Source organism: Littorina saxatilis, linkage group LG5, assembly GCF_037325665.1.
Source record: "Littorina saxatilis isolate snail1 linkage group LG5, US_GU_Lsax_2.0, whole genome shotgun sequence".
Classification (NCBI taxonomy): Eukaryota; Metazoa; Mollusca; class Gastropoda; order Littorinimorpha; family Littorinidae; genus Littorina; species Littorina saxatilis.
Window position 1 is genome coordinate 38,808,786 of NC_090249.1, and position 27,035 is coordinate 38,835,820.

A 27,035-nucleotide genomic window follows, 5' to 3' on the forward strand; every position below is an offset into this window, starting at 1 on the left:
ACATACATACACATACATACATCACGCCGTCGATTCAAATACCGGCACGGTTGGCCTAGTGGTAAGGCGTCCGCCCCGTGATCGGGAGGTCGTGGGTTCGAACCCCGGCCGGGTCATACCTAAGACTTTAAAATTGGCAATCTAGTGGCTGCTCCGCCTGGTGTCTGGCATTATGGGGTTAGTGCTAGGACTGGTTGGTCCGGTGTCAGAATAATGTGACTGGGTGAGACATGAAGCCTGTGCTGCGACTTCTGTCTTGTGTGTGGCGCACGTTATATGTCAAAGCAGCACCGCCCTGATATGGCCCTTCGTGGTCGGCTGGGCGTAAAGCAAACAAACTGCAAACAAAAACAAACCGTCGATCCAAATATTCTTAGTACACTCCCCCTAACTTCCTGTTCGTCGCTGCGATGCGTGCCTCAGCTGGTATGTCTATGAAAAATTAAATAAAAGGTATCTTAACAAAGTTAGGATGTTTACATTTTAGTTGCATCTACTCGACGAAAGTTATATCTAAGCCCTGACTGTTTTATAATGTCAACTTTACGTCTGATTGAAGAGCAAATATAACAGTATGTGCATCAAAGTTGCGTTTTCCGACGAATATTCCACTTAAAACATAAAATATGGACAAACGAAGCTTCATGTGGTTGTACAGCTAGTATACATTGATTCTGTGTTCAATTGTGTTTCGATAGGCGAAATTTGATTACCAACCATAACAGCACTGAAGAGTTGTTTGTGAAGTAAATCACTGATTTGATACGCTCCCCCGAGATTCTGTCTCTGTGCTTAGGACGCTCCCCCTATAAGCCTTAGTACACTCCCCCAAAGATCAATAAATTAGAATTTGGGAAATTTAGCCGCTATCGAGCAAGCTGCAACCCTGTCAACCTATGCCGTACGTTTATCAAACAACAGACATATGGTTGAACAGTTCACTTTGCTTTTCTGTGCCTGAATATCAACATAACCTGCACTGCATCATCATTCAAACATCAAACTTTATTTGCACTCTAGTACACTTAACCTAGGTGGGGTCACAGAAGTGTTTCTCCCCTTTGTTTCTGCTTCGAGTCATGCACCTATAATTTGGTATTTGTAATTTGTTTTTGATTAAACAGAGCTTGAAGAGAGCGTCTATGTGCACATTTGGTGTTGCATACTTGACAGCTGTGTGGTTTTGCTCTTGAATGGCCATTCACATGAGACTCATAATTACGTGCTTTAATAGATGCCTTCTCGCAAACAGAACATTTATATCTGGGTCCACTGCTGCAACCATGAACACCTCTCCTGTGGTCTTCTAATGTCCCTTTGTGCTTGTAGCTTTTCCCACACTCTGGGCACAACTCCGAACAAACACCCGCAGTTTTCATGGGTGTTGACATCATCAAAGGCTCCGTTGTGACCTCTTATTCTTGAGTAACATAAAAAAAACTGTCTAAAGTCACTGCTGACAGCTCCATCTGTACACAAAAAACTCCGTACCGATAAATAACTAATTCAGGAAAATATAGACAAACATTGCTAAATCAGTGGTGTATTTGTGTGTGTGTGTGTGTGTGTGTGTGTGTGTGTGTGTGTGTGTGTGTGTGTGTGTGTGTGTGTGTGTGTGTGTGTGTGTAGACTGAAGTTACTCACATCGTCTCAGTCAGTCAGTAGATAGTAAAAATAGTGGTCGAAGTTTGCGGATCATGAAAAATGCGAGCTTCAGTTAAATACTGCAAGGTCGCATTTTTCATGATCTGCGAACTTCGACCTATATTGTTACTATCGACTGTGACTCGTGTAACCTCTACTTGTACAGGGTGATCCAAAAAAACCGCCCCATTTTATTTTTGATCTCATTTTTGACTGCGGAGAGAAATTTAGAAGAAAAAAAATCACCAAACAATAGCAGAATCATGGCAAATTATGTCTTGCAAATTTGGTTGAAATTGGTTTGTCCTTAGAAGTTGATAATCTGCTTTATCCCGGCTCCTCTTCGTAGAAGAACTGCTGCAACACGAACGTTGAAATTGTCCATGACTTGTCCAATCATGTAAGCTGTCAGCTTGTATGCGCCTGATTTCCCTTCTGATGCCGGGGTCTGGGAATTGTTGCCGTATATTCTGTCCTGAGTACCCCCACAGAAAGTAGTCGGGTGGGTTGCGATCAGGGGAATAATGTGGCCAAGGGAAGTCAGTGCGTCGTGAAATGAGCCTATCGCCAAGAAATAGGAGGCATTGATAGAGAATAAGTGGATAATGTGTTGCTGTAAGTTTTTTGTTACGTTATTTTGTTAGAATGTATGTGTATTTGGTGTTTAAATAGTATGGTTTTATTCATAGCTGATATGTAAAGCGCGGAGAGCATAGTTTACTGTGGTTCGCGCTATATAAGCTATCATTATTACCATTATTATATTATTATATTATCAACTGCTAAGGACAGACCAATTTCTACCAAAATGTACAAGACATAATATGCCATCATTCTGCTATTGTTTGGAGAAGAAATGTTCTAAATCTGTCTTTGCGGTCAAAAATGAGATCAAAAACAAAATAGGGCGCTTTTTTGGACCACCCTGTATATAAATATGTATGTATGTTGAAGTTCGACACGAAATACCCTTCTCTTAGGGAGTTAACCAAGCCGATAACTGTACGGAAAGCAAAGGTAAACTGTCAGGGCATCGTATTAAGAAAAAAAATCACTTAAAGGGGGAGCGTATCAAAGGTGGTCGGGGGAGTGTATCAATAAAATTCCGAGCGTCGTTATTAATCGTCCAAATATAGAAAGATGGAAAGCTTTGAAATGATCATTGGTGGTTCAAAGCAAGTTTTAGATTAAAGAATATTCCTGGATAAACTAATCGAAGCACAATAACTGTTGGCTTGAGTTAAACGTGGGGAAAGGTAAAAAAAATAGACTAAAAAAATACTTGTTACAGCACAAATCGTGTAAGTGCTCTTCAAAATGGCATCCAAAGTAGACATATGAAAGCATGAAGTTAGTTTAGTACATTAGCAAGCAGCGCTATCAAAATCAAGTGACACTGACAATTGACGAAAAGTATCCTTTTTTTATGCGTTTTTGTATGAGACTCACCTTTATCTCGCGTCGTTTCCGCAAACAGGATGCTAGGGGGAGTGTACTAAGAATATTTGGATCGACGGCGTGTATACAGACATACAGGCTGCGTATCGTTGTCAATGCTGATTTCTGACTCTTTGATTGAATTTCCATACTAGTATAGTGGTTGGTTTTGTCGTTGGCGCTTCTGCTGCTTGTAGATTTATCATCTGCTGGTTATTTTGGTACGAAGTTATGTAGCCATCTGTATGTCCGTCGGTGTGTACTCCCCCCCCCCCCTCCCAAACACACACAACGTCCCTCCACGCCACTGGAAAGTGACACTGAGAGGGGTGGGGTGGGGTGGGGAAACCCTACCAGTGCTTTTCAACACCCCCGCCCCCCTCTCTTTCCCCAATGTCATGTACTTGCACTGCACACCCACTATGCCCTGAGTCCTCTGCAAAAACCTTCGCCCACCGCCTCCACCAAAACAGTGCAGCTAGGCCGAACCGATAGAATCAATACCCTCCAGCTTGGAATCGTGCTATCGAGAAATCTGCACCAAACATGATAATTATGGAACACAAAACTATGACTCTTTTTCTCATTTATCAGTTTTGAAGATGTTTCATTTGACAACTGGTCCGAACGTACATTTTTTTCACACGAGACACATCTTATGCTGATAGGTAATGTTGTATCTCGGGTTGTTCTTACCGTATAGTTCGTTGCGCGTTCATTGGTTTTGCTATCGAGGACGTTCTTGATTCTGCATACTTTCACCTTCCAGTCAGAAATGTGTGTCATTACAAGAACTTGACGTTGTACCGCTTCCAGAATCATTGTGTCATGTCGGTTTATGTAACAGGATTATCTGATGGCCAGTTACCGTTGCTGATTTTGTTCTGTCATTCAGGATCTCCTATAGAACTGATAATCAGTTACAAGTTCATGTGAAGTGCTTTTGCCAAACTCGCTCTTTGCCCTTCTTTTGCCCTTCATTCTTCTCCCTCTTCAAAGTCCCCCTTTTTACGACCCCCCCCCCCCCCCTAACTCCACCCCCTTCGAGCCTCCACCCTCTTGCCAATGTTCATGCTCGGTACCCTCTTTTGTCCACTGTCAGCAAAAACACAATCAGCCTGGGTACCTATATACCTAGTTCTTTGCAAACAGATTGACCTAATAATCATTTGGCAATATGGAAGTTATTTGATCGTACAGCATACGTGACACCTGTGTCTCTTCCTGCTACATTTGCTCAAACAGGCCATTGTTTCTGCACACAAACGATGCACTGTTCTAACAGGTCTTTTGGGCAGGGATCACGTACGTCAACGCGGGTGGTGAGTCTAGGTCTCTGCACGAAACACCTACGTTTTGGCATGGGCTTCCCCCTTCTTCAGGTGTAGCCGGGAAACAGGTAGTTCAAGTAGACGAGTCCAGCCAAAAATCGATATCGTACACCGGAGAGGGGATTCGCTTTTCAACGCTGAGATTGCAGCTCGGTCGTAAAGAGCTATTATTTTCGGCTGTCAAAAAAGAAAGAAAAAAAAGAGAGACGGAAACTAGGCTGATTACGATCACAATCTTGTCAGACTAGTCTGCGTTTGGAGGATAGAAATTGACACATGTAAAAAGAACTTGTATCAGAGATCGCAAGAACATGCTGGAAAGATATAACGAGCGTTCAAACACGAATACGGCAGTAAACCGAAGGACTCATGACCAAGGGAGACACAGCATATTAGACTGTTCAAAGTTTAAACACATGATGATGATGATGATGATGATGATGATGATGATGATGATGATGATGATGATGATGACGGTATTGTTGACGACGACGACGTTGATGACGACGGCGACGACAATGATGATGATAGTGCACCTGTTTTACACATATGAACCCCAAGAAAAAGAGGTTGAGATTAGGTGCCGCAGGGTGGCCTCAGGGCGTACCGGATTCTGCTCCTGATAATGACAAGAACACAAAGATCATTAAAGCAAATTCATGTGATAAAGGTTGGCCATTATTTCAAAGCATAGATTGCTCTTGTGAAATGTTTTGGTTAGAAGAGATAGCTGGATCTAACGTCGCAGTCTTTATCATCATCATCATCATCATCATCATCATCATCATCATCATCATCATCATCATCATCATCATCATCATCGGGACAGATCTGAGGCGTGTACCTGATTATCAGACTTTACTTGGTAAGGGAGTTATATTTAATTAAGCACGTAAATGAATCCGCCAGCAAGCTCGAACAAGTTTGTTTCTCGCTGGGTAAATGTGTGTGCAGGAAATCAATTCAACTCGTCCCCTTCGTTTTTGTGCACTCACCCGTATCTGTCCGTGATGGGCACCATGGCCGGGTACCCTGGCTAAATCAATAAAGGGGTATCAAATCAGTATCCATTCGTGCGATAAGTTATTATTGCACATGTCTACAGGCATCAAATGAAATAATCTTTCAGTAATACAATTCTTTCCATAATTATGTTGTAATTTTCCAAAAGGAACCATCATTCTTCGAACTCAATTTTCGGCATGTTCAGTACTGGTGTGCTTTTGTTTTCATGTCGGGAAAAAATCAAATGACGTGCGTGCGTGCGTGAGTGCGTGTGTGTGTGTGTGTGTGTGTCAGTGTGTGTGCGTGTGTGTGTGTCAGTATGTGTGCGTGTGTGCGTGCGCGCGGCCGTGTGTACATGTGTGTGTGAGCGCACGTGTCACAGTACGTGTGTGCACGCACGTCAGTGTGTGTGCGTATCAGTGTGTGTGTGTGTGTGTGTGTGTGTGATTGTGCTGACCATGCTGGCATTGATCCTGGCTTTCTCTGCTGAGTACCTATAACGTACCATTTGTTCTGTTGTAGTCCACTCAGTGTCAGTTATGGGCTTATGAAGACGCTCGCAGATAATCCAGTGTGTGCACCGGTTCTGTTTGCAAAAGTTTGCAAAATGAGGAAGAGGAAATAAAGAGCTGCTGCTTTCTTGAAATGGAATTAAAACTTGAAGCATAAATGACTTTATGAGGAGGAATAAATGCATTACTTAAGACTCAGAACAGTAGAAAAGACAAAGCAAGCATGTCCATGAAGAATTTGGTTTGTTATTGCTTAGTGTTTCTGTCTTAAAACTTTCAAAATATAATTCTTTAAAATAAAATTCCATTGTTTCAGCGACGTAGACATCCTTTTTTTGTGCCATAATTTGCATGTCAAGAAGCTTCCATGTCTTGCAGAGATATTAATTGGTAGTTGACATTCACTTTTAGACCCTGTTTGATTTTGTTTACATTTAGTCAAGTTTTGACTAAATGTTTTAACATAGAGGGGGAATCGAGATGAGGGTCGTGGTGTATGTGTGTGTGTGAATAATATAGAATAGAATAGAATAGAATAGAATAGAATAGAATTTATTGTCATCAACCCTTAAGGATATTGACACAAGTTGTACAATAACTGAATGGATAAATAATGTACAAATTATTTCATTCAATATTGAAACAATTAAAAACAAAGGCTCCAAGCAATTTTTGAATTTTTTCGTCTTTTTTAAATAACAGATCGCTTGGTTTCCTTAAGTCACAGTTTGATACTTCTTCTTCTACTAACTTTTTTCTAATATTGTTAAATTTCTTGCAATTGTCTAGAAAATGTAGCTCATCTTCAATTACATTACATGTATTACAGAGGCGTGTGTGTGTCTGTCTGTGCGTGTGTGTGTGTAGAGCGATTCAGACTACTGGACCGATCTTTATGAAATTTGACATGAGAGTTCCTGGGTATGATATCCTCAGACGTTGTTTTCATTTTTTTTATAAATGTCTTTGATGACGTCATATCCGGCTTTTCGTGAAAGTTGAGGCGGCACTGTCACGCCCTCATTTTTCAACTAAACTGGTTGAAATTTTTGGTCGGGTAATGTTCGACGAAGCCCGGACTTCGGTATTGCATTTCAGCGTGGTGGCTTAAAAATTAATTAATGACTTTGGTCATTAAAAATCTGAAAATTGTAAAAAAACAAAAACAATTTATAAAACGATCCAAATTTACGTTCATCTTATTCTCCATCATTTTCTGATTCCAAAAACATATAAATATGTTATATTTGGATTAAAAACAAGCTCTGAAAATTAAATATATAAAAATTATCATCAAAATTAAATTTTCCAAATCAATTTAAAAACACTTTCATCTTATTCCTTGTCGGTTCCTGATTCCAAAAACATATAGATATGATATGTTTGGATTAAAAACACGCTCAGAAAGTTAAAACGAAGAGAGGTACAGAAAAGCGTGCTATATCCTTCCCAGCGCAACTACTACCCCGCTCTTCTTGTCAATTTCACTGCCTATGCCGTGAGCGGTGGACTACGAGTATACGGTCTTGCTGCGTTGCATTGCGTTCAGTTTCATTCTGTGAGTTCAACAGCTACTTGACTAAATGTTGTGTTTTCGCCTTACGCGACTTGTTTGATATTGATCCTGTTTTAAATTGTTTCGCAAGGGACAGAATTTCTTAAGAAAAACATCGGTTTGTAAATTTCCAACTTAAAGGCACACACAGCTTCACGTAAACCATCAGTTTCTGGTCACAGACACTGTTATCCTTTTACACACAGGACAAACACCCTTTCGTTTTAACACTCACCGCTCAAGTTGACTGAGAACATCCTAGGTGCCCTCCGTAAAGAGCGACTGAGCATTTGTCAAAGAATTTACTTATGCGTGGCCGGCTGGATTGTCTTCCCTGACAAAACGCGGCAATGCCGAAAGAGACAAGACTGACATTTTAAAAAGTGTTTCACTGCAAGTTCAAATGACGAGTCAAGTTCAGTCTTATCTCTTTCGGCATTGCCGCATTTTGTCAGGGAAGACTCCGTCCACCCGACACTGTGGTCAGAATTTAGGGTCACGTGACTGGGCGTTCATACACTGAGTTCAATTCTTACTGGCATATGACATGTCAGTTCTTCCAATTCCGCGAACCGAACTGTGTATCTCAGTTTTGTAGCGATTTTACAAAAGCACACTTACAGTTTGTATTTTAGTTTTGTTGGACCAGTACTCTGAATATAGCCTAGACTTGAAATCATGACAGCCTGTTCAGTGAAACTCGTACAGCGGTATATAAAGACATAGAAACAGCAAAGACAGTATACAAATATATCATTAATGTGCATAAATCACGTTTGGGTTGTAAGTTTTTGCAGAGTAGATCACCCGCCCTGTTTCCTCCCCTCCCCTACCCGTTCCGAGGCCGGTGAGTCTTTTTGAGACGGTCATCGACTTTCTTTCTGCTGAAAGTAAAGGGACGCAACCGATGCCTGCTGGCTTTGTACACAACAGTTACTGTCCGTGGCCCGCGTTTCAACATGGCGGACGACTGGGAAGATGTCAGTCGCTTAGTTTGTTCCTTTACTGCTTGTCGTTTGAAAAGATTGTATACCGTATTGTTTTAGACTGCTTCTACATAAACTGAATAGAGACCTTACTATTCAGTATTGTCGAATCAGGTCTGATGTTGATAAGTAGTAATTCGGGTTCATGATAGTTCTCCAAAACTACGCATGCGGCATGGTACTAGTTTGGTACTGGTAGAGCCATTTGTAAAAAAGTTCTGTCTAACTTCCAACAGCAGCATGACAGATTATAAGAAATATATACACGTTTGACAGGATATTTGTTCTTAATTGTACAATAAATGTGTTGCAGGACATGATAGTTTACGTGGAACTTGATGGAGTTCCGGGCGGGCAACTGATTCCACCTGGTAGTGGTACCCATAATCATCACGCAGAAATTCTGGTAAGTGGTATTCTATCTAAAGTTTGCATACATGTACAGTTAGTCTCGTGTTTTGTGCAGGCCTAAGTGAGGTGTTGTGCAGTAGCTGACACAGTGACAGAAATCACTGCTGAATAAACACAAAACTTCACACTCAAATCCATGGGCAGGAACATAACAAACAAATGCCAAGGGCATTTTGCATGTTTTTATTGTTAACATGATGTTTACCTATCTGTTTACAAGTGTGTATTTTCCTCTCCATTCTTGTGCATTTAGCATGAGTTTTTCAAATAGCAGCCAAATCCTCCGCCCGGTCGCCAGGGGCGAGTAACAAATCCGCCGGGCTAGTATAGAAACCATCTGTCAGCTTGCCCGGTTGGCTAGTGAAAAATCGGGTCACATGCAAAGCAACTTTGAGTTTAATTTTTAAAAGCCAAATGAACACTTCACATGCAGAAACTTCTGTCATCTGCAAAATTGTTGCCGCCTCCATGTTCTAGTGTAGTAGTGACACGAGAACGAGGCTCCCATCTCGGACGCAGCTGACGTTTCATCCGAGCTGTTTCTACTTTCACTACCAGGGGTGAGTTTTGGCGCTCGCCCGCTCGCCCGCGGCGACTTCAAATCGCGTCGGGCGAGTTCGAAATTCCTCTGAAATCGCCCGCCGGGCGAGTTCAAATTTTGCTGAAGTACAAAGTCGTTAGGCAACGTAGTCAATCGGAACGGCCGGCGAACAAATATCTCTGCGGGCGATCTCAAAATCTGTCACTTCTCTACTGCCCACTCATCTTCCCCCACTTTGAGGACTCAGGACTACCATCAATCAATGTCAGACACATTGGCTAGACAGCTACCCCCCTCCGCCTCACTTGACCGTGTCATCACCCCTCCAGTGCCACGAGCTGCTGGCGATTGCATCAGCAGTCAAAATAGTTAAACCCCCCCTCCGTCCCCCCTCTTTGCGCTATTCACTTCACCCCCTCTCTGATCTTATCCTGCGCTCACCAATCCTCCAGAGACTTTCACATGTTGTAAAACTGTTTCCTCTCAGATAAAAACTCGGTCATTGACCCCGAGTAAGAAGGTCAGTGTCTCGACAGGCAGCTGTGTTCAGGTTGCAAGTACCGGTCATTGACCCAGGTCTCAAGGCCAACCAGCTTTTACAATGCATCTGCCTTTGATCTGACCGCCCATCCAGAGCAAACATATTCCCCCTAGCCCTCTGTATTTTTCCTTTGATGTGCCTGCTATGTACCACTGATCCAGTTTCTGGGAAATGTATATAATTATGTCATTGACTGCAGGGATACTCATTGAGACCGTTTTCCCAAATATGTTAACACCAGCTTTGCTGACCAACTTAGTACAAGTAGTGACAGTACTACTGCTGTCAATTATTTTCCTTCAACTAAGGAAGTAAAAAAAACCACCCAGATCCACTATATAAAGAAGAAAAGACAGACCTTCAACAATAGGACAAGGGATGCAACTCTGCTGAATCAAAAGCATAAAGATCACCTATGCTAGGGAGGCCCACAGAGAAAATCCAAAATGGCGGCCACAGCCGTGATTTTTTTAAACTTTTCTCTGAAGATTTAAAAGGCTAAATAAATATTTTAAAAACGTCAAACAACTTGCAAGGGTTTCTCCAGTTGTTGTTCTTTTGAATGATTGTTGGTATGTGAACGTGCTGTTTTTGGTTCATAAGTAAAACAAGTCCCGAACTTGCCCCAAAACGCTATCTCTCGCTTCGGACTTGGCCGCAGACGCGGTGTACAGGGAAAAAGCTATTTGACGTCGCGGCAAGCGGAACACTCGAAATCGTCACCCAAGTTCCAAGAGCGCGCGAAGAAAAACTGTTTAAAGTACAATACTGAAATTTAGTGTGGCATAAGATCAACCCTTTGTTATGATGTATGTGAAAGAGCGACTTATCAAAATGTTATTAACGTCTTGAAAAAGGGTGGGTTCTGAACACAGTGTTTTACTTTTTACACAGATGTTTCTGGAAATCGCTCTTTTCTGTCAATAATTTTAAAAGGCCAATCTACCAGGACAATGTCTTATCTAATCAATGTGTGCATTACTTTAACCGGGCCAACCGATTGAAGTGAAGCAATATTTCAACTTTTGCGCCGTCCAAGGCCGAATCGCGTATGTTCTGAGATCTCGCAAGAAAAAAATATTGGACGCAGTTTAATGACATTTTGCATACCATCAGATCAATCCTTTGTAATTATATATTCCGCAGAGCGACTCATAATTATTATTAATATGTTGTGAATATAGTTGATTCTGAACACAGTGTTTTTGTTTTGACACAGGCGTTTTTGGAAATCGCTCTTTTCTCTCATTAATCTTAAAAGGCTAATCTACAAGAAGAACATCATTTCTCATCAATACGGGCTATACTTTGACCGGGCCGATCGATTGAAGTGAAGCGATTATCCAACGGCTGCGCCGCCGAAGGCTGAATCTAGTCATTTACAGAGTGATACAACTATTTGCATGACGTCGCGGCAAGCTGAAACACTCCAAATTATCGCCCCAGTTCCAAAGACTCGCAAAGGAAAGATATGCTAACCAGATTCATGAAATTTTGCGTGCGATACAATCAACTTTCTGTTATTATATGTTCAAAGGAGCAACTTACAAAATATATCATTACGTCGTTGAAAGGGTTTATTCTGAACACAGTGTTTTCTTTTAAACACATGCGTTTTAGGAAGTCGCTCGATCTTTCTTCTCAGTGATCTCAAGAGATAGATCTACCAGTAAGTTTAGTACATTTGTTCTCATCAGTATGTGCTTTGGCTTGACCTTGACAAGCGATTGAAGTGAAAAAACCCAAAGCTGATCAACTCTCGCAGTCATACAAAAGCTGAATCAGTTACGCAGTGTTCAGTAGCGGGACGCACCGGTATCAGAGTATGCACAGTGAAAAACTTGACGTCGCGACAAGCCGAAATTCAAAATTATCGCTTATTTTCCACGAGCTCGCAAAGAAAACTTATTTTAAACAGAAAATATATTGTGTAGTGAAAGATCTCTGCAAAAGATCTATCCAGAAGTCTGTTCTCATCCTGATGTAGATTTGTTGGACTTCGCCTAGCGATTAAATTAAAACGCTTTTCAACTGTTTCACCGCCGAAGGCTGAATCAAGGCATGCCGTGAAATGTCACAGGAAAATATGTTATAATTTTAGGTTTGTCAACTCCCCACCAAAGTTAGATCAACGAATTAGCAACATCTTTTACGAGCCTTCCAGCTGTGGTAATGATTTTTTTTCTCCGCGACGCGGCCTTGAATAGATCCATCAGTTATAGTGAACAGATCTAACAAGAACAGCAATTTTGCTTACATATATGACTCGCCTTCGCCACAAGTATTATTATCAGAAACAGGCTATTCACGACACGCAGGACCCCGTGACCCAGCAAAATTAACAGACCCAAGGAGAGGGTTTGTTGGGGGACAATGAAATTCCGGTTTAAAACACGTGGACAAAACACGTAGCTACCTCACTGCAACATGGATTCAAGTGCTTCACAGGACCGATCAGCACACAGTTCTAGCCCTTTTCGCAGTAACCTAGCTGTTGATACTCGCTTTGCAAAGTAAATTCTCGGTAGAACGTTCTCTCACAAAACACACACACACACAAACACACACACACACACACACACACACACACACACACACAAACTCAAACACATACATTTTGATCCAGAATCACAAAGACAGACAGACACATACACACATGCATACATACTCACGCACACACGAACACAAACATACACACACACATGAATACAGACAGACACACGTGCACATAGACACATATGTCTTCGCTCTCATTCCGTTAGTGCGAATTTGTTAATCGCTGTTGCCTCTGTGGCTGCAATATGTGGCTTCTTCCAAGTCAGTCAAGCGTGCATCTTGGGTTATTCCAACAAAAGGTAGCGTTTCAACCTTAATCGGAAGGTCGAGGGTTCGAATCCCGGTCGCGGCCGCCTGGTGGGTTAAGTGTGATGTTTTCCATCTCCCAGGTCAACTTATGTGCAGACCTGCTAATGGCTTATTGTTTAAGACTTCAAAATATTATCAAAGATCACTTTGACAGTGTTACAAAGGGTTGTTTGGCAAAAGCTCATTCGCACGGAATCGACGTGATGATTTCTTTGAAAAACAGGTGCTATTTGTGGCCAAATGTCTACGTGATCTTTGCTTAAAAAAAAAAAATGAGTCTTAAACGCTTTGGCGAATAATTCTAATTAAATTGTGTTGTTGAGAAATGAATTTCCTCCAAAAATGTCTTTACCTTGTTAAAAAAAAATATTCATTTTTACGATTTGTGTAGCATGTTGAAGAGACACGTTTGCCTGCAATCACGACTCGCTTGACCCCTACCCTGTATAACACAATTTATGAACAAGTAAAAGATAAAAACGATTAAATACTATGCATTTGTCGTAGAGCCAGTAAAATATCCTCTACGAATCTGTTTTTCGTTTTGATTTATCTTATCTGGTTCACATTTTACGACAATTTGAAAATGACGAAAAATCACTCGGAACAATGGGCGCGAATGCGTTGCGTTTCTTTTGCCGGGGATTGTACACGCAAGCACAAAACTAAGTGCGCACGGAAAAGATCCTGTAATCCATGTCAGAAGTTCGGTGGGTTATAGGAACACGAACATATCCAGCATGCTTTCTCCGAAAGCGGCGTATGGCTGCCTAAATGGCGGGGTAAAAACGGCCATACACGTAAAAACCCACTAGTGCAAAAACATGAGTGAACGTGGGAGTTTTAGCCCATGAACGCAGAAGAAGAAGAAGAGAAGTATGGCGCTGAAGTACTGTATAATTTAGTAATATCTCGATGTCTTTTAGACTATGATCCGCACTGGGTTTTGTAGCACGAATTACCTGATCTGTAGGTACATCTCATTGAATGTGTAATGTCTGTTTAACGACAGCTTTAATACACTTAGTCACCTGGTGTTCTTCTTTGATCGCGATATGTTTGCAGAATTCAATTCTGTGCTACAATTTCGGTCTGTTCTGTTTTATCTTCATGCTTGTGTGTTTATTGATGGTATTGTTATAATGCTGAATTCATTTCCCGACGATTTTTGAAATTCAGTAAAGTCTGACTGATGACTTCAAATGACTTTTATGGCGCTGAATTGTTTATTGTTCTTAAAGGCACAGTAAGCCTCCCGTAAACCATCACAGAGCTCCCCGAGCGTCTAAATACAGTACAAGCATACTTCCATTTGAACGCTCACCGAACGGGAACATCCTGGCTGCTTTCTGTCGAGCGTGAGACATTTTCCAAGAATTTATTTTCGTAGACTTGTTCCGTTAACAACAACGGCGCCTCGTTTTTGCGCTAGACCTAACTTTTAAAATCTAAATAATAAATTGACAGCTTGTTACACAAACATTCTTTAATCATAAAAGAATTCGTTTTTTCATCAAGACAAGATCAGAACAATTCGAAGTTGTGAAAGTTTAAAAAAAGAAAAGCCCGGAAGCAGGGTCACGCAAGGGTCGTAGCAGACAACGGCCGGTTTAATATCAGTGCAAATCGCCGTTCCTCTCAACAGTCAAAAGCCATCGCTAGAGTTCTTGTGAACCACAGCCGTTGTTTCGTGCATAAAAAAAACGTGCTATTGTAGATAAGCTCACGTCGAGTCGCATTCAAATGACTAACTATGACGACTGCATTGTAAAAAGGGAAAACTGGATCACACGGGTTCACGATGGCTCAGGGGTAAGATAAACCACGCAAAAATAAATTCTTTGAAAATTGTTCGCTCTTTACGGAGGGCACCTAGGATGTTCTCAATTGGTGAGTGTTTAAATGAAATGGTGTTTGTACTGTGTGTAAAAGCCTGACCGTATCTGTGATGGTTTACGGGAGGCTTACTCTGCCTTTAATTGCTTCTCATAACTAATGATCTGACTTTTTGGCGCTAAATACCTGATGTTATATTTTAAATGTTTCTTTGTTCTGTTCTGCAATTGTATTTGTTACATTTCATTGATTAGACAATTTCTGTTTTGCTGTGAAAGTTTTTTTGTTGAAAATATGTTGTTTGTGTCATTATTGCATTGCTGGGGATTTTGTCATGCTGGATACCTAACCTTAATTGCACCGCAACAAGGATAACAGATATTGTGTGTGTGGGGGTGTATGAGAGAGAGAGAGAGAGAGAGAGAGAGATAGAAAGAGAGAGAGAGAGAGAGAGAGAGAGAGAGAGAGAGAGAGAGAGAGATAGAAAGAGAGAGATATTCACATACACACATAAGCATACATACATACATACATACATACACACATACATACCTGCATACATGGATATATACACACTTACACACACATAATTTGCTATATAATCGCGGATATACAGGTTAAGGAAGAAACGCACACATTTTCAGTCAGGCAGATTAAAATATAACGCATAACTGCAAACTTGTGCTGTAGTTAGTGTTTTCTTGTTTGGAAGTAAAATTATTATCATTCAATGTGTGGAAATATGCTAAAATGTGAGGTTACAAATGTTTTTAAAGATTGACATTGCGGAACATTAATACATTTTATAGTTTTTATTTTAAATTTATTATTTTTGAAAATATTGATTTTCAAGCTTAAGTTGTAAAGTTTTGATTATACAAGCATCAAAAGTATGACATCTAGATTGTACACAAAGAGATCTTCAATTTGATATATCGTATGACATATTTACCTGTAAAACCACTGAAGATTTGCTTGTTCGCGTTTTTTAAATTTCGTGTGATGACGTCAATATAGCCTAAAATTGCAATCGGCTATAAAACCCTTTTTATTGCATTTATTGGTTCAACTGTGATACATTTGTGGTTGCTGCAATCTGTTTTATAAAATAAAACCGAAAAGGTCATTTCTTTTTGCTTTTTTTAATTTGTCGCCCTGTACAGAACTTCCCAGTTGTGAAAAAATCGCATATTTGCCTGACTTTACAGTCCAATACCTCCAAATGTATAATTCTAACAGGCTTCAAACTTTGCACAGCAATTGTATAAGTACTTTTACATTTCAAACCTGAACTATAAGAACATTGCTTAATTTTGAAGCTGTTTACAGCACTCTAAAAAATGCCTTCTGTGCACTATTCACGCTTAGGACAGTGGGCCTCCCTACCTGTGAACAATTCTGGGATCAGGAAATCTGAACATCTGTTTGTTTTCATTAGGAAATAGAAATGAAATGTAATGCTTTTGATTATTTATGACTTAAGCTGTGGTAAATTTGGCTGGTATGCAACTTTTACAGTAATATTAATAACACAGACATAAAGAAAAAGAAACAAAACAAGAAAGCAACTTAGAAAAATGTTTTGTTTGTAGTCAGTTTTTTATACTTGGTTTTATACAACAAAAAACATAATTTAAATTAAAAAAAATGCTGATTTACTCTTTTGTAGTGTGTGTTTATGTGGTAAGTAAAGTTCCATAGTAAATTACTTTGTAAATTGTGTGGTTGGGGTACATAAAGGGGGTAACTTTTAGTGAGGTTTAGTGTGTGATTGTGTGACAGGGTGTGAATGTGGTTTTGATTTCTTGTTTCTTTGTGGCGGCTTTTATTTTAAATTCTTTATTAAAACAAGGTTAATTATCATTATATTAAAACATAGCATTTTAGTCATCAAGTTTTCTGTGTGTTTGTGGTAGTTATTAGTAGTGCAAATCCACATGTATGCATTATAAGTATGAATGTACGTCTTTTGTGTATGTGGTTAGCAAGCGACGAGCCGCTGGGGCGCTTGTAAGAAATCCCGGCAAGTTGGGGGCCGGTTGGGATTTGGGGGGGCCGGTTCAATTTTTGACTTACCGGCCCCCCTGGCCGGTAGCAAAAAAAGTTAAGGTACACCCCTGACTACTGATTCCAAACACGCATTTTCTATTATCAAGTGAACCCGCATAAAAAGTATCTTAAAAAGACTGATGCTGAAAAAAGTACAAAAGCTAGCAAACAGCATAAGAAAGAAAATATCGACCATTCAAAGAACATTGGCGAGTGATTGCCAATAACGGAGAGAAAAGTGGTACGTTAGAGTTGAATGGGAAGACGATGGTGGGTTTTATTTTGTTGAAAATTCTTAATAACATAGGAACAGAAAAAAAACGTAATTTGGGAACAGGTCAAGTCGCGTAAAACAAAGATTGCTCATTGCAACTTGCATCAGTGAAGAACGGTGCATAAAAAGCTGGACAAAACGCCAGCTGAGCGAGGTCCAGTTGTCGATTGTACGTTCCACCGCTATTTAGTGTGTTTAAATATAAATTTGACAATCATTCACACTAAAACTGTTTCATTGTCTGGTATTTACTGGGCTTGTGGAATTTCTGGCGGGCTAGTGACTTTCTTGGAGTTACTTGCCCGGCTGGCCAGTTAATTTTGTGAGATTTGGCCATCCCTGCAGCCTATAAAAAGAATGTTTTGCAATATGTTCTGCAGTCTATAATATTTTCCCAGGTTTTTAAATAAGGTTTTTTTAATTAATGTTTTACAGCTGATTCTTTAGTTTAATGGCAAAGTCACTGGCCTTGCAGATGAGTGTTAAAATGTTAAACTTGTACTGGTATTTCAATCTAATCACAATTGTACTTATGCTTGAAAATACTGCATTGTGGTTTGTCTGTTGCAGGGGATAGCAAGTGAACGGCCAGTGCTGCACATCAATGGGCAGGACTTTGTTGGACAGTATGAAGACAGCATTGGCACTGCTCTCTTCCTGGAAAAGAAGGAAAAAGGTGAAGATATTAATGATAATGATAATAATACGAGAATTTATAACACGCACATATCTTACCACAAGGCGCACTCACACACATTCTTTCGCATTAACAACTCATTCAATCAAAAAGCTGGATAGTTTCTTTGGCGTTTTGTTTTTTATTCCCTGCCATCACTGCCTCCATTTTGCCCAGAACTTTTCTTACACTAACAGTATACCACCATATTAAAAAAGTTAACAACAGTCTGGTTGTCAAGAAGTTTCTTATCATGTTTTAGATGCAGAGGCAGATGTGTTTGCAAGGCCAGTTGAATGCTTCATGGTTTATTTTATCTGGATCACCAATTTTAAAACCACGTATAGAAAGGGGGGGGGGGGGGTGAGAAATGTAGTTGTTACGTTAGCACTGTAAAATATTCTCATTTTGGTTTTCAGGTGGTGAGCCTAGAAAGCCATCTTCAAAAGATCCAAGTGTGGAGTATGTTTGCAAGACAGACAAGAAATTGGTGATGCAGCCAGCGTTTCTTTGTGAAAAAACGTCGGTTAGCTCTGAGCCTGCTTCTGAGGTGTCAGCAGACCAAACCGGTGAGTTGAGAGCCAACTTACAGTTATTATTACGTAGAGTTAGTTTATGTCTCTTTTATGCAAACAGCAAGATGAGAATATATTTAAATACTTGAGACGTACACCAGTTGTAGATTTGTACAAATACACTATAATTGAATGATTTGTGTGCGGATGTTTGGCATAGTTCTGTTTTAAGTTAAGAACAAAAAAGGCTATGAAGTGTGGCGTGACCACACAGCGAGTACAGTGGAACCTCTCCTTTAAAGACCCTCCATTGTTAAGACCCCTTGTACTATAAGACCTGGGTTTTTTTCAGATATTCCTAGTGTAGTGCCACTAAATTTACCTCCATTTTAAAGGTAATTTACCTCCATTTTAAAGGTGGTCATCTACATTTTTGCTTTTTTTCAATAATCTTATGGTTAGATTTCGCTAAAAAGTTATGTCAGATGATGAATGAACCATGGGGAAAAAAGTTATAGGAAAAAAAATATATGTAAAAAAAGATTTTATTTTTGGGTAGCGTGACTCACGCTTCTAATATTTTGTTTTCTGAGAACATGTGCTTTGCCTAAAAATACTGACCAATCAAATTCATGTCACTATGCTTATAGCCACGCCCAAACAAGTGCAGCAACAGTTTGACACTGGAGCGCTGTCCACGCTTTTTTTTAAACGCACGAAATCAATCAATCAATCAATATGAGGCTTATATCGCGCGTATTCCGTGGGTACAGTTCTAAGCGCAGGGATTTAAATAAAAAAATTTTTTTTATGCAATTTATATCGTGCACATATTCAAGGCACAGGGATTTATTTATGCCGTGTGAGATGGAATTTTTTTTACAAAATACATCACGCATTCACATTGGCCAGCAGATCGCAGCCATTTCGGCGCATATCCTACTTTTCACGGCCTATTATTCCAAATGCACGGGATTTGAGAGGAATTTTGCGCTTGGCATTTTCCAAATAAGGATATCCTACTATGAGTACTACGCTGGAATACTACAATGAATTTTCAAACGGCTACACTGGCTTCGTCTTTCCTGATCGAAAGGGGGTGTATTGTTGATATTTGTAGATAATAGACTCTGCATTTTAATGGTCAAATGGCGATTTCGGTATAAAAATGTAGACAAGGACCTTTAAGTTTAAGACTCCCCCTTTTTTAAAGATAAATTTCTCAGATTTTCAGAGGTAAAAAAACCAAAGGTATGACTTTACACAAAGTGATTAAACGTAAGTAATTTATTCTGTATTTGTCTTCTTTCCAGGAAGTTGCGAGACAAACTCAAAGGACAAACCAAGTACTGTGACAGCAGGAGAGGATTTAACATAGCAAGCTCACACAGCATCCTTTATGTAATGTACAGTATGTATAGAGTTTATCAAGTTGGATTGTGTGCACCTCTGTGGCATAATTTGATGTAAATAGTGTTATAAATATTCTTAAAGTTGTTCATTGTGTGTGTTGTTATGTGTTTCCTTCTGTTGGGGATATGCAGAGTTGTTGTAAAGTAACTGTAAGAATGTGAAATGCTTCATTTAGAATTTACGACTGGTCAGACAGCAACTGGGGACCACATCCTTCCCAGCCGGAAGTCACGTCCTGCGAAGTCATGGTAGCTGAAGGCGGCGGAAATGCTCTGATGGAAGCCAGAGAAGGCGTGCCTTCCACGGAATGTGGAATGCGCACGTGGCGGTCACGCTCTTCTAATTTGTTATCAATCAACACACTCATTTCTGTTCTAAGAGTAAGAGAATCTACAATAACAGAAACTAGTGCAGCATGCTCCTTAACTGGAGTGGCCTCTGGCTTGGGCGAAACGAACCCAGATGGGCTGGAAATAGGTACATTAAAAGTAGTGTTGTTTGCTAAATCATCTACTTTAACTATTGTACTACGTTTGCTCTTAGCTTTGGAAGGACTAGAGGACTTGTTCTCTGCCTGTCTCTTAGGAGGCTTATTACCCTTCTTGTCGCTATCAGCGAAAAATCAGACTCAAAAAATAATTTATGAAATTTGGGGAAAATTCACACAAAAGTTAAAATGAAGAAGAGCTTTCACATATTATACAACAAGAATTGGAATTCCTTACCCAGTTGAATAGTGAGAGGATGACAGGCGAAAATCCACGAGTAAGGTTGCTTCCAAGGGCAAACAATCTGTGGATGGAGTTGCGAAAAATTTGACGTGCTCACACCTTGCTGTCGAAGTCAGGAATGACTGCAGGAAACAGCCGCAATGCATTACTGCATGGGAAATAACTATAGCCACACTACGACGGCTCAGAGCAACTTTCTTGCTCAGGTTACCTCCCTTTAACCGTACAGACAGGCAACGATTTCGACAGATGCAAACATAATTGTAGTCTATTTGCAATGTATGTGAATTGGTAAGTATAATTATTAAATGAAAATTTATTATTGAAATTTTCAATTTTCGTATGCAAAAAAACCCAAAACCCTGCGGGTTAGAGGGAAGAATTTACTCGATGCTCCCCAGCATGTCGTAAGAGGCGACTAACGGATTCTGTTTCTCCTTTTACCCTTGTTAAGTGTTTCTTGTATAGAATATAGTCAATGTTTGTAAAGATTTTAGTCAAGCAGTATGTAAAAAATTTTAAGTCCTTTGTACTGGAAACTTGCATTCTCCCAATAAGGTAATATATTGTACTACGTTGCAAGCGCCTGGAGCAATTTTATGATTTGTGCTTTTGTGAACAAGAAACAATTAACAAGTGGCTCTATCCGAACCCCTCCCCCCCCTTTCCCCGTCGCGATATAACCTTCGTGGTTGAAAACGACGTTAAACACCAAATAAAGTAAGAAAGAAAGAAAGTATGCAAAAAAATGTCTGCTTTGTTTGCAATGAAATTTGGCAGAGTAATCAAGAAATGATTGGGCTTTGGCTTTCTGTTGATAGTGTGAACAATTCAGTCCTGAAATACGAAACAAATTATTTAACTAGTTATTTTCAGGAAAACGCGCATTCTTCTGTGCTTAACACTGTGTTTCACCGAGTCTTGTCTGAGCGAGGACATATTGCTGAGGAATATGAGCCTGAGAACAAGTGCTCAGATGTAAAAGCAGTGTATTGGCAGATTTACGGAATCGATTAAACCAACAAATAATAAAATATTTGACAACAAAAATTCCTGTTTGAAAAACTCTATGGCCACATTACCAGAGGTTCAGACCCCTTGAAGAAGAACATGCGACAACAGGCAGCAGCAGCAATCTCAGCCCGTGGAACTCATGCCAACAGCCAACGATGTACCGCACCCTTCTTCCGGGTAATGCATCTCAGGCTACCACCTGTCTTGCTTTCCCTGTTGACTGTTTTTTCGATTGTCAGATCACAGGCAATCTGAGCAAATGCGTGATCTGGATGGCGCTGCACAGCAAATTCTCCATCACAGAAGGCATTGTATACTTCACAGACCTGTTTACCCTTACGATTTTGGCGTAATTTATTACGATTTTCTGAAAAAAATACGCCATTCTGCTATCCATGTCAAGACTACGATTTTCATAAATAAAAAAAAAGTAAAAAAAATTTATTTTTTTATTTTTTTATCTATTCACATGTTTGGCGTTGTTTTTTTCAATGGCAAAATGGGGTGAAAAAGCACAGGACTGACCAGAGATCATGTCTGTCTGATAAGACGCTGGAGAGCCTTATTCTAGTGGTGAAGTCTCGCCCTCACTCATTCGGCAAGCGCAAGTACAGTAGAGAAGCGCTTGATACATTGAAAAAGGCCTACTACGAGCAAAAGAAAAAGAATCAGTGATGCATGTGCTTTTGATGTGATCTTCTTTGAAATTATGATGACTACAAAAACTGACTGATGTGTGAATGATGGATATGTGCATGATTGCGTTTCGCAAACACAGTTATTGACGACGAATGCTGGATGATTACTATTTTTGTGCCAGGATTACTATTTTTGGGGCTGAGCATTACTCCAAAACACTTATGGGGGTAAACAGGTCTGACTTCAGGATAAATGGTTTCCAGCTGCATCATGTCATACCAATAGACTGTGAGGAAATGTGCATAGTTGTGCATTTCATATGCAGAAAGCCATGGCAGCATGGCACGGACTCTGGCAGGTGCAGTTGAAAATGTCCCTTTCTGGTACCACGCACAAAGGCCAGCAGAAAAAAAGCTGAATCAGTCCTGTATGAGACTATGACCTTCCCGGGTTCAAAGGACAAGAAACCTAAGACTTTAAAATTGGCAATCTAGTGACTGCTCCACCTGGCGTCTGGCATTATGGGGTTAGTGCTAGGACTGGTTGGTCCGGTGTCAGAATAATGTGACTGGGTGAGACATGAAGCCTGTGCTGCGACTTCTGTCTTGTGTGTGGCGCACGTTAAATGTCAAAGCAGCACCGCCCTGATATGGCCCTTCGTGGTCGGCTGGGCGTAAAGCAAACAAACAAACAAACAAACAAACAAAAGGACAAGAAAAGTCAAGACTCAATCAACCAACAAGCAGTGTTGACTGCTGTCAGCTCTCCGAGCGTATTGCTAGCCTCTCCCACTTTCTCGTGCAGGTGGGCTGTCATCGCATAAGACATAAGACTTTATTTCAACCATGTGCAGTACACTAGGGACATGTTTTGGCCAGAGTACAATCAATCAATCCATACACGCCCTTCCAAACATCGCTTGCAATCTCAGTCACACACACGCTCACGCACGCCCGCATACATTCCCCACACAAAACCCACAACAGCACACACGCACAAGCATGCTCCTCCTTAACAAAACGTGTTTAACCATCAATTGTACATATGCGTAAAATAAACAGTATAGAAGTATCAGTAAGAATTATATATGTATCAGACATCAGTTATGACGACAATAAATAAAATCACAAATCCTTAATAATTTTAAAACCAAAACATTTATTACAATACTACACTTGAGTAAAAGCTCAATTTTAACTAAGAACGGCAGTTAGAGGACTTAAGGAGCCAGGACACGCACTGCACTTGGATAAAAACTGTCTCTGAAACGCGTGGTGCTTGTCCTGATCGAGCGAAAACGCCTGCCCGAGGGTAGGGGCCGGAACAACTTGTAAGCAGGGTGCGAGTTGTCTGCCAGAATCTTTTTGACCTTCTGAGCGCTTCGGGATGTGTATATGGAGGCAATGGAGGGAAGCTCACAACCCACAATCTTGGAAGCTGTTCGTACAACTCTGCTTAGGTTGATCTGCTCTGCCTCAGTAGCCCTACTGAACCAGACAGTGATGGAAAAAGACAAGATGCTTTCAATCGTAGCCCTATAGAACTGGATTAAGATTTCTTGCTTCAAGCCGAATTTTTTTAACTGGCGTAGAAAGTAAATGCGCTGCTGGGCCTTTTTGATTATTTGATTTGAGTTTAGCTCCCACGTGAGGGTATTAGAAAGAGTGGTGCCCAGAAATTTGAAGTGTTCGACAGTGTCGACATTTTGATTTTTGATTGATAGAGGAGTCAGAGGGGTCTTTTTTTTCCTGAAATCTATAATCATTTCTTTAGTCTTTTGAACATTAAGTTGTAGGTTGTGAGCATCGCACCAGTCGACCATAGCCCTAATCTCTTCTCTATAAGCAGACTCGTCAGAGTTGCGAATTAGTACCTCAATAGTTGTGTTATCAGAAAACTTTAAAAATAAGACAGAATCATGGTTTGAAACGCAGTCATTAGTAAAAAGGGTGAACAAAAGAGGCGACAGCACGCAGCCTTGTGGAGCACCTGTGTTCAGTGTGAGTGGGGCAGAGAACATGTTATTAATCTTGACAACCTGAGTTCTATTTAACAGAAAGTCTAGTGTCCATTTACACAATGTATCAGGAACTTTGAGTTTTTGCAACTTTTCAAACAGCTGGTATGGCACAATGGTGTTGAATGCAGAGCTGAAGTCCAGAAAAAGTATGCGGTCATACGAGTTGGCAGATTCAAGGTGCTGAAGGACTGAGTGCAATGCTAAAGCTACTGCGTCATCCACATATCTATTGGTCCGATAAGCAAATTGTAGCGGGTCTAATACATGGTCGGTAGCTGTCTTAATGTACTTCAGTACAAACCGTTCAAAGACTTTCATCACCACTGACGTCAGAGCAACGGGTCTGTAATCGTTCAACGATGACACCGAACACACCGAACTCTTCTTTGGAACAGGAATGATGGTGGACAATTTAAAACAGGTTGGGACTTTGCACTGTTGTAAAGAGTCGTTAAAAATATCAGTCATGGAGTCAGTGTTGCCAACAATTTGCTGAGCACTACTTGTGAGGTTTTCCCTCTATGGTCTGGTTCTGAAAGATTGCCTTGTCTGCTAAAAAAGGAAACAAAGTTGCATCGGTCTCGAATAGCATTACCTGCTGAAGAGACGATAAACAATAATAACCAACCAACCATCCATGTGGAGCGCACACAGGGAGTCGAGTGAATGACACGCAAAGCAGGTCGTCCGCTGGGCACTGACGCTTGTTGACAACAACTCACAGGGTAAGGGTATCTAATTCCGACCGATTGAAATCATTGTTTTATTCTCAAGGCTCTAAATCCTAAAGTTTAGCAAATATGTCTTGTCTCGTAAGACCGGCGTTTTCCTTACGCAATTCTTGTTTTAAATAGGTGCCCATGTCGTTACTTTCCGTTATTAAAGAAGCGTTTGTCGGTAAACATTGGAGGTAGGTGTGGGAACCTAAATCCAACCGGTGTGACACTTTCACACACATTCAGGGATTCTCGCATTATCAACCCAAACCATCAGAGTCGACAAAGATGAAGCGAACTTTATTCAAACATAGAGACATGTATATAGAGTCGTGGTCTCCCTGTTGAAGCCGTGATCAAATCTACCCCACCTTCTGGGCCTATCCTTATAAACCCCCAAAAGTAGTTCCCACGCTATCTTATATATGTTTCTTGGAGAGGGGTTTTCTGTTTCCTCAAAACCCGCATTTGACACGGCACGCACCTAGCAACGTAATCATACATCTCCTTGTACATGTTCGGCCAATAGTACTTGCATTTGACAGTCTCGAACGTCTTATCAATGCCCATATGGCCGTTATCATCATGATACTGCTGGACTACATGCAGTTTGAGATGGGCAGGGATGTACAGCCTAACCACTGGTTCATCGTCTGGATTGGAAATGAAGTACAGTAGATCGTCAATGACTACATGTCTCTTTTTGACGGATTTCAAACCCTGTTCATGAACGAGTTGCGCCTTTATCTGTATGACCACTGGATCTTTCTGTTGCTCTGCTTTCATGTCAAACCCTGGAAGTATTATCTTTGCTTTTTCTTCTGTCGTCACTGTTTCTGGGACCTGACAGCTAGCGAATTCCTTTGGTGTGAACTGATTAGAATTGATGGCCCTAATTTGGAACGCATTGTCATTCACCTCAATGACAGGTTCTTCCTCCCCTTCTTTCGCTTGGTGACTACCCTCAGGGACCCGTGACAACAGATCTGCCAATACGTTTTGTACCCCAGGCAAGTAGTCTTATCTTGCAGTTATACCCTGCTATGCTCAGAGCCCACATCTGGATCTTTTTGTTCTGCATGGAGGATTCTAACAGGTACTTCAAGGGTTTGTGGTCAGTCCGTATGACAAACTGAGCGTTGTGCAAGAAGTGGTCTAGCTTTTGTAACGCGTAGTGAATAGCGAAAGCCTCTTTTTCAATGGTAGACCAGCGAGTTTGAGTGTCACTCAATTTATGTGAGAGAAAGTAGATGGGTTTTTCCTCTGTCTCTCCGTTACCCAGCGCGCCATCGTTATCACACTGCTTATGAGTGAGACAAGCGCCGATGCACGAGTCACTCGCGTCTGTTTTCAGAACGTATGGTTTGTTTGTATCGGGATAAGCTAACAACGGAGGGACTGAGAGGCTTTCTTTCAAGAAATCAAACGCTGTTTGGCATTCTTCGCTCCACTGAAACCTTGCGTATTTCTTGGTCAGAGAAATGATCGGCTCGGCGATCTTTGAGAAATTTGGAATGAAACGTCGGTAATAGCTACACATACCGATAAAGCTACGGACCTCTTTCGCGCATGTTGGCCGTGCCATTGTTTTAATCGCTTCACATTTCTTTTGGTCTGGTTTGACCCCTTCTGTACTGATCACAAAACCCAAATATTCAGTTTCTGTCTGCAGAAATTTGCACTTCCCTAGTTTCAGCTTCAAATCATGCTGTCTTAACCTTTCAAACACTCTTTCAAGGTGAGCTAGGTGCTCTTCCAGACTGGCTGAAAAGATCAAAATGTCGTCAATGTATGCAATCGCATACTTATCAAGACCCTCTAGGACTGTGTCCATGAGCTACATGAAAAGGCTGGGGGCGTTTTGAAGCCCAAACGGAAGCACATTGAACTGAAAGAGTCCCCTGTGGCACACAAATGCAGTTTTCTCTTTATCCTCTTCTTCAACCGCTACTTGCCAATAGCCCGACTTCAAATCCAGAGTTGTGAAATACTTGGCCTTTCCAAGCAGCGCCAGTATGTCATCAATGAGGGGGAGGGGATAAGAAATGGGTTTTGTGATCTTGTTCAGCTGGCGAAAGTCTACCAGAAACGCTTAGATCCATCTTTCTTGTCTACAATCACTATAGGGAAACTCCATGGTGACCTAGACCTCTCTATCACTCCGGCTTCTAACATCTGTTCAACGCTTTCATCAACTACCTGTCTTTTGTTCAGCGGGGTTCTGTACGGCTTCATTCTGATCGGTGTGTGATTTCCTGTGTCTGTCTTTGCTTTGACTGTGTCGGTTTTCCCCAAGTCCAAATCGCTATTCGCAACCCGATCTT

General features: G+C 40.8%; 1 protein-coding gene across 1 annotated transcript; it reads left to right on the forward strand.

Annotated features, from left to right (window-relative positions):
• Positions 1-8,391: 8,391 nt before the first annotated feature.
• Positions 8,392-19,677, forward strand: LOC138967060 (general transcription factor 3C polypeptide 6-like). The gene is made up of 5 exons (XM_070339518.1): positions 8,392-8,464; positions 8,784-8,876; positions 17,558-17,663; positions 18,083-18,232; positions 19,492-19,677. The coding sequence occupies exons 1-5, from the start codon at positions 8,444-8,446 to the stop codon at positions 19,554-19,556; spliced, it is 435 nt and encodes a 144-aa protein (XP_070195619.1). The 5' UTR covers positions 8,392-8,443; the 3' UTR covers positions 19,557-19,677.
• The last annotated feature ends 7,358 nt before the right edge of the window (positions 19,678-27,035 follow it).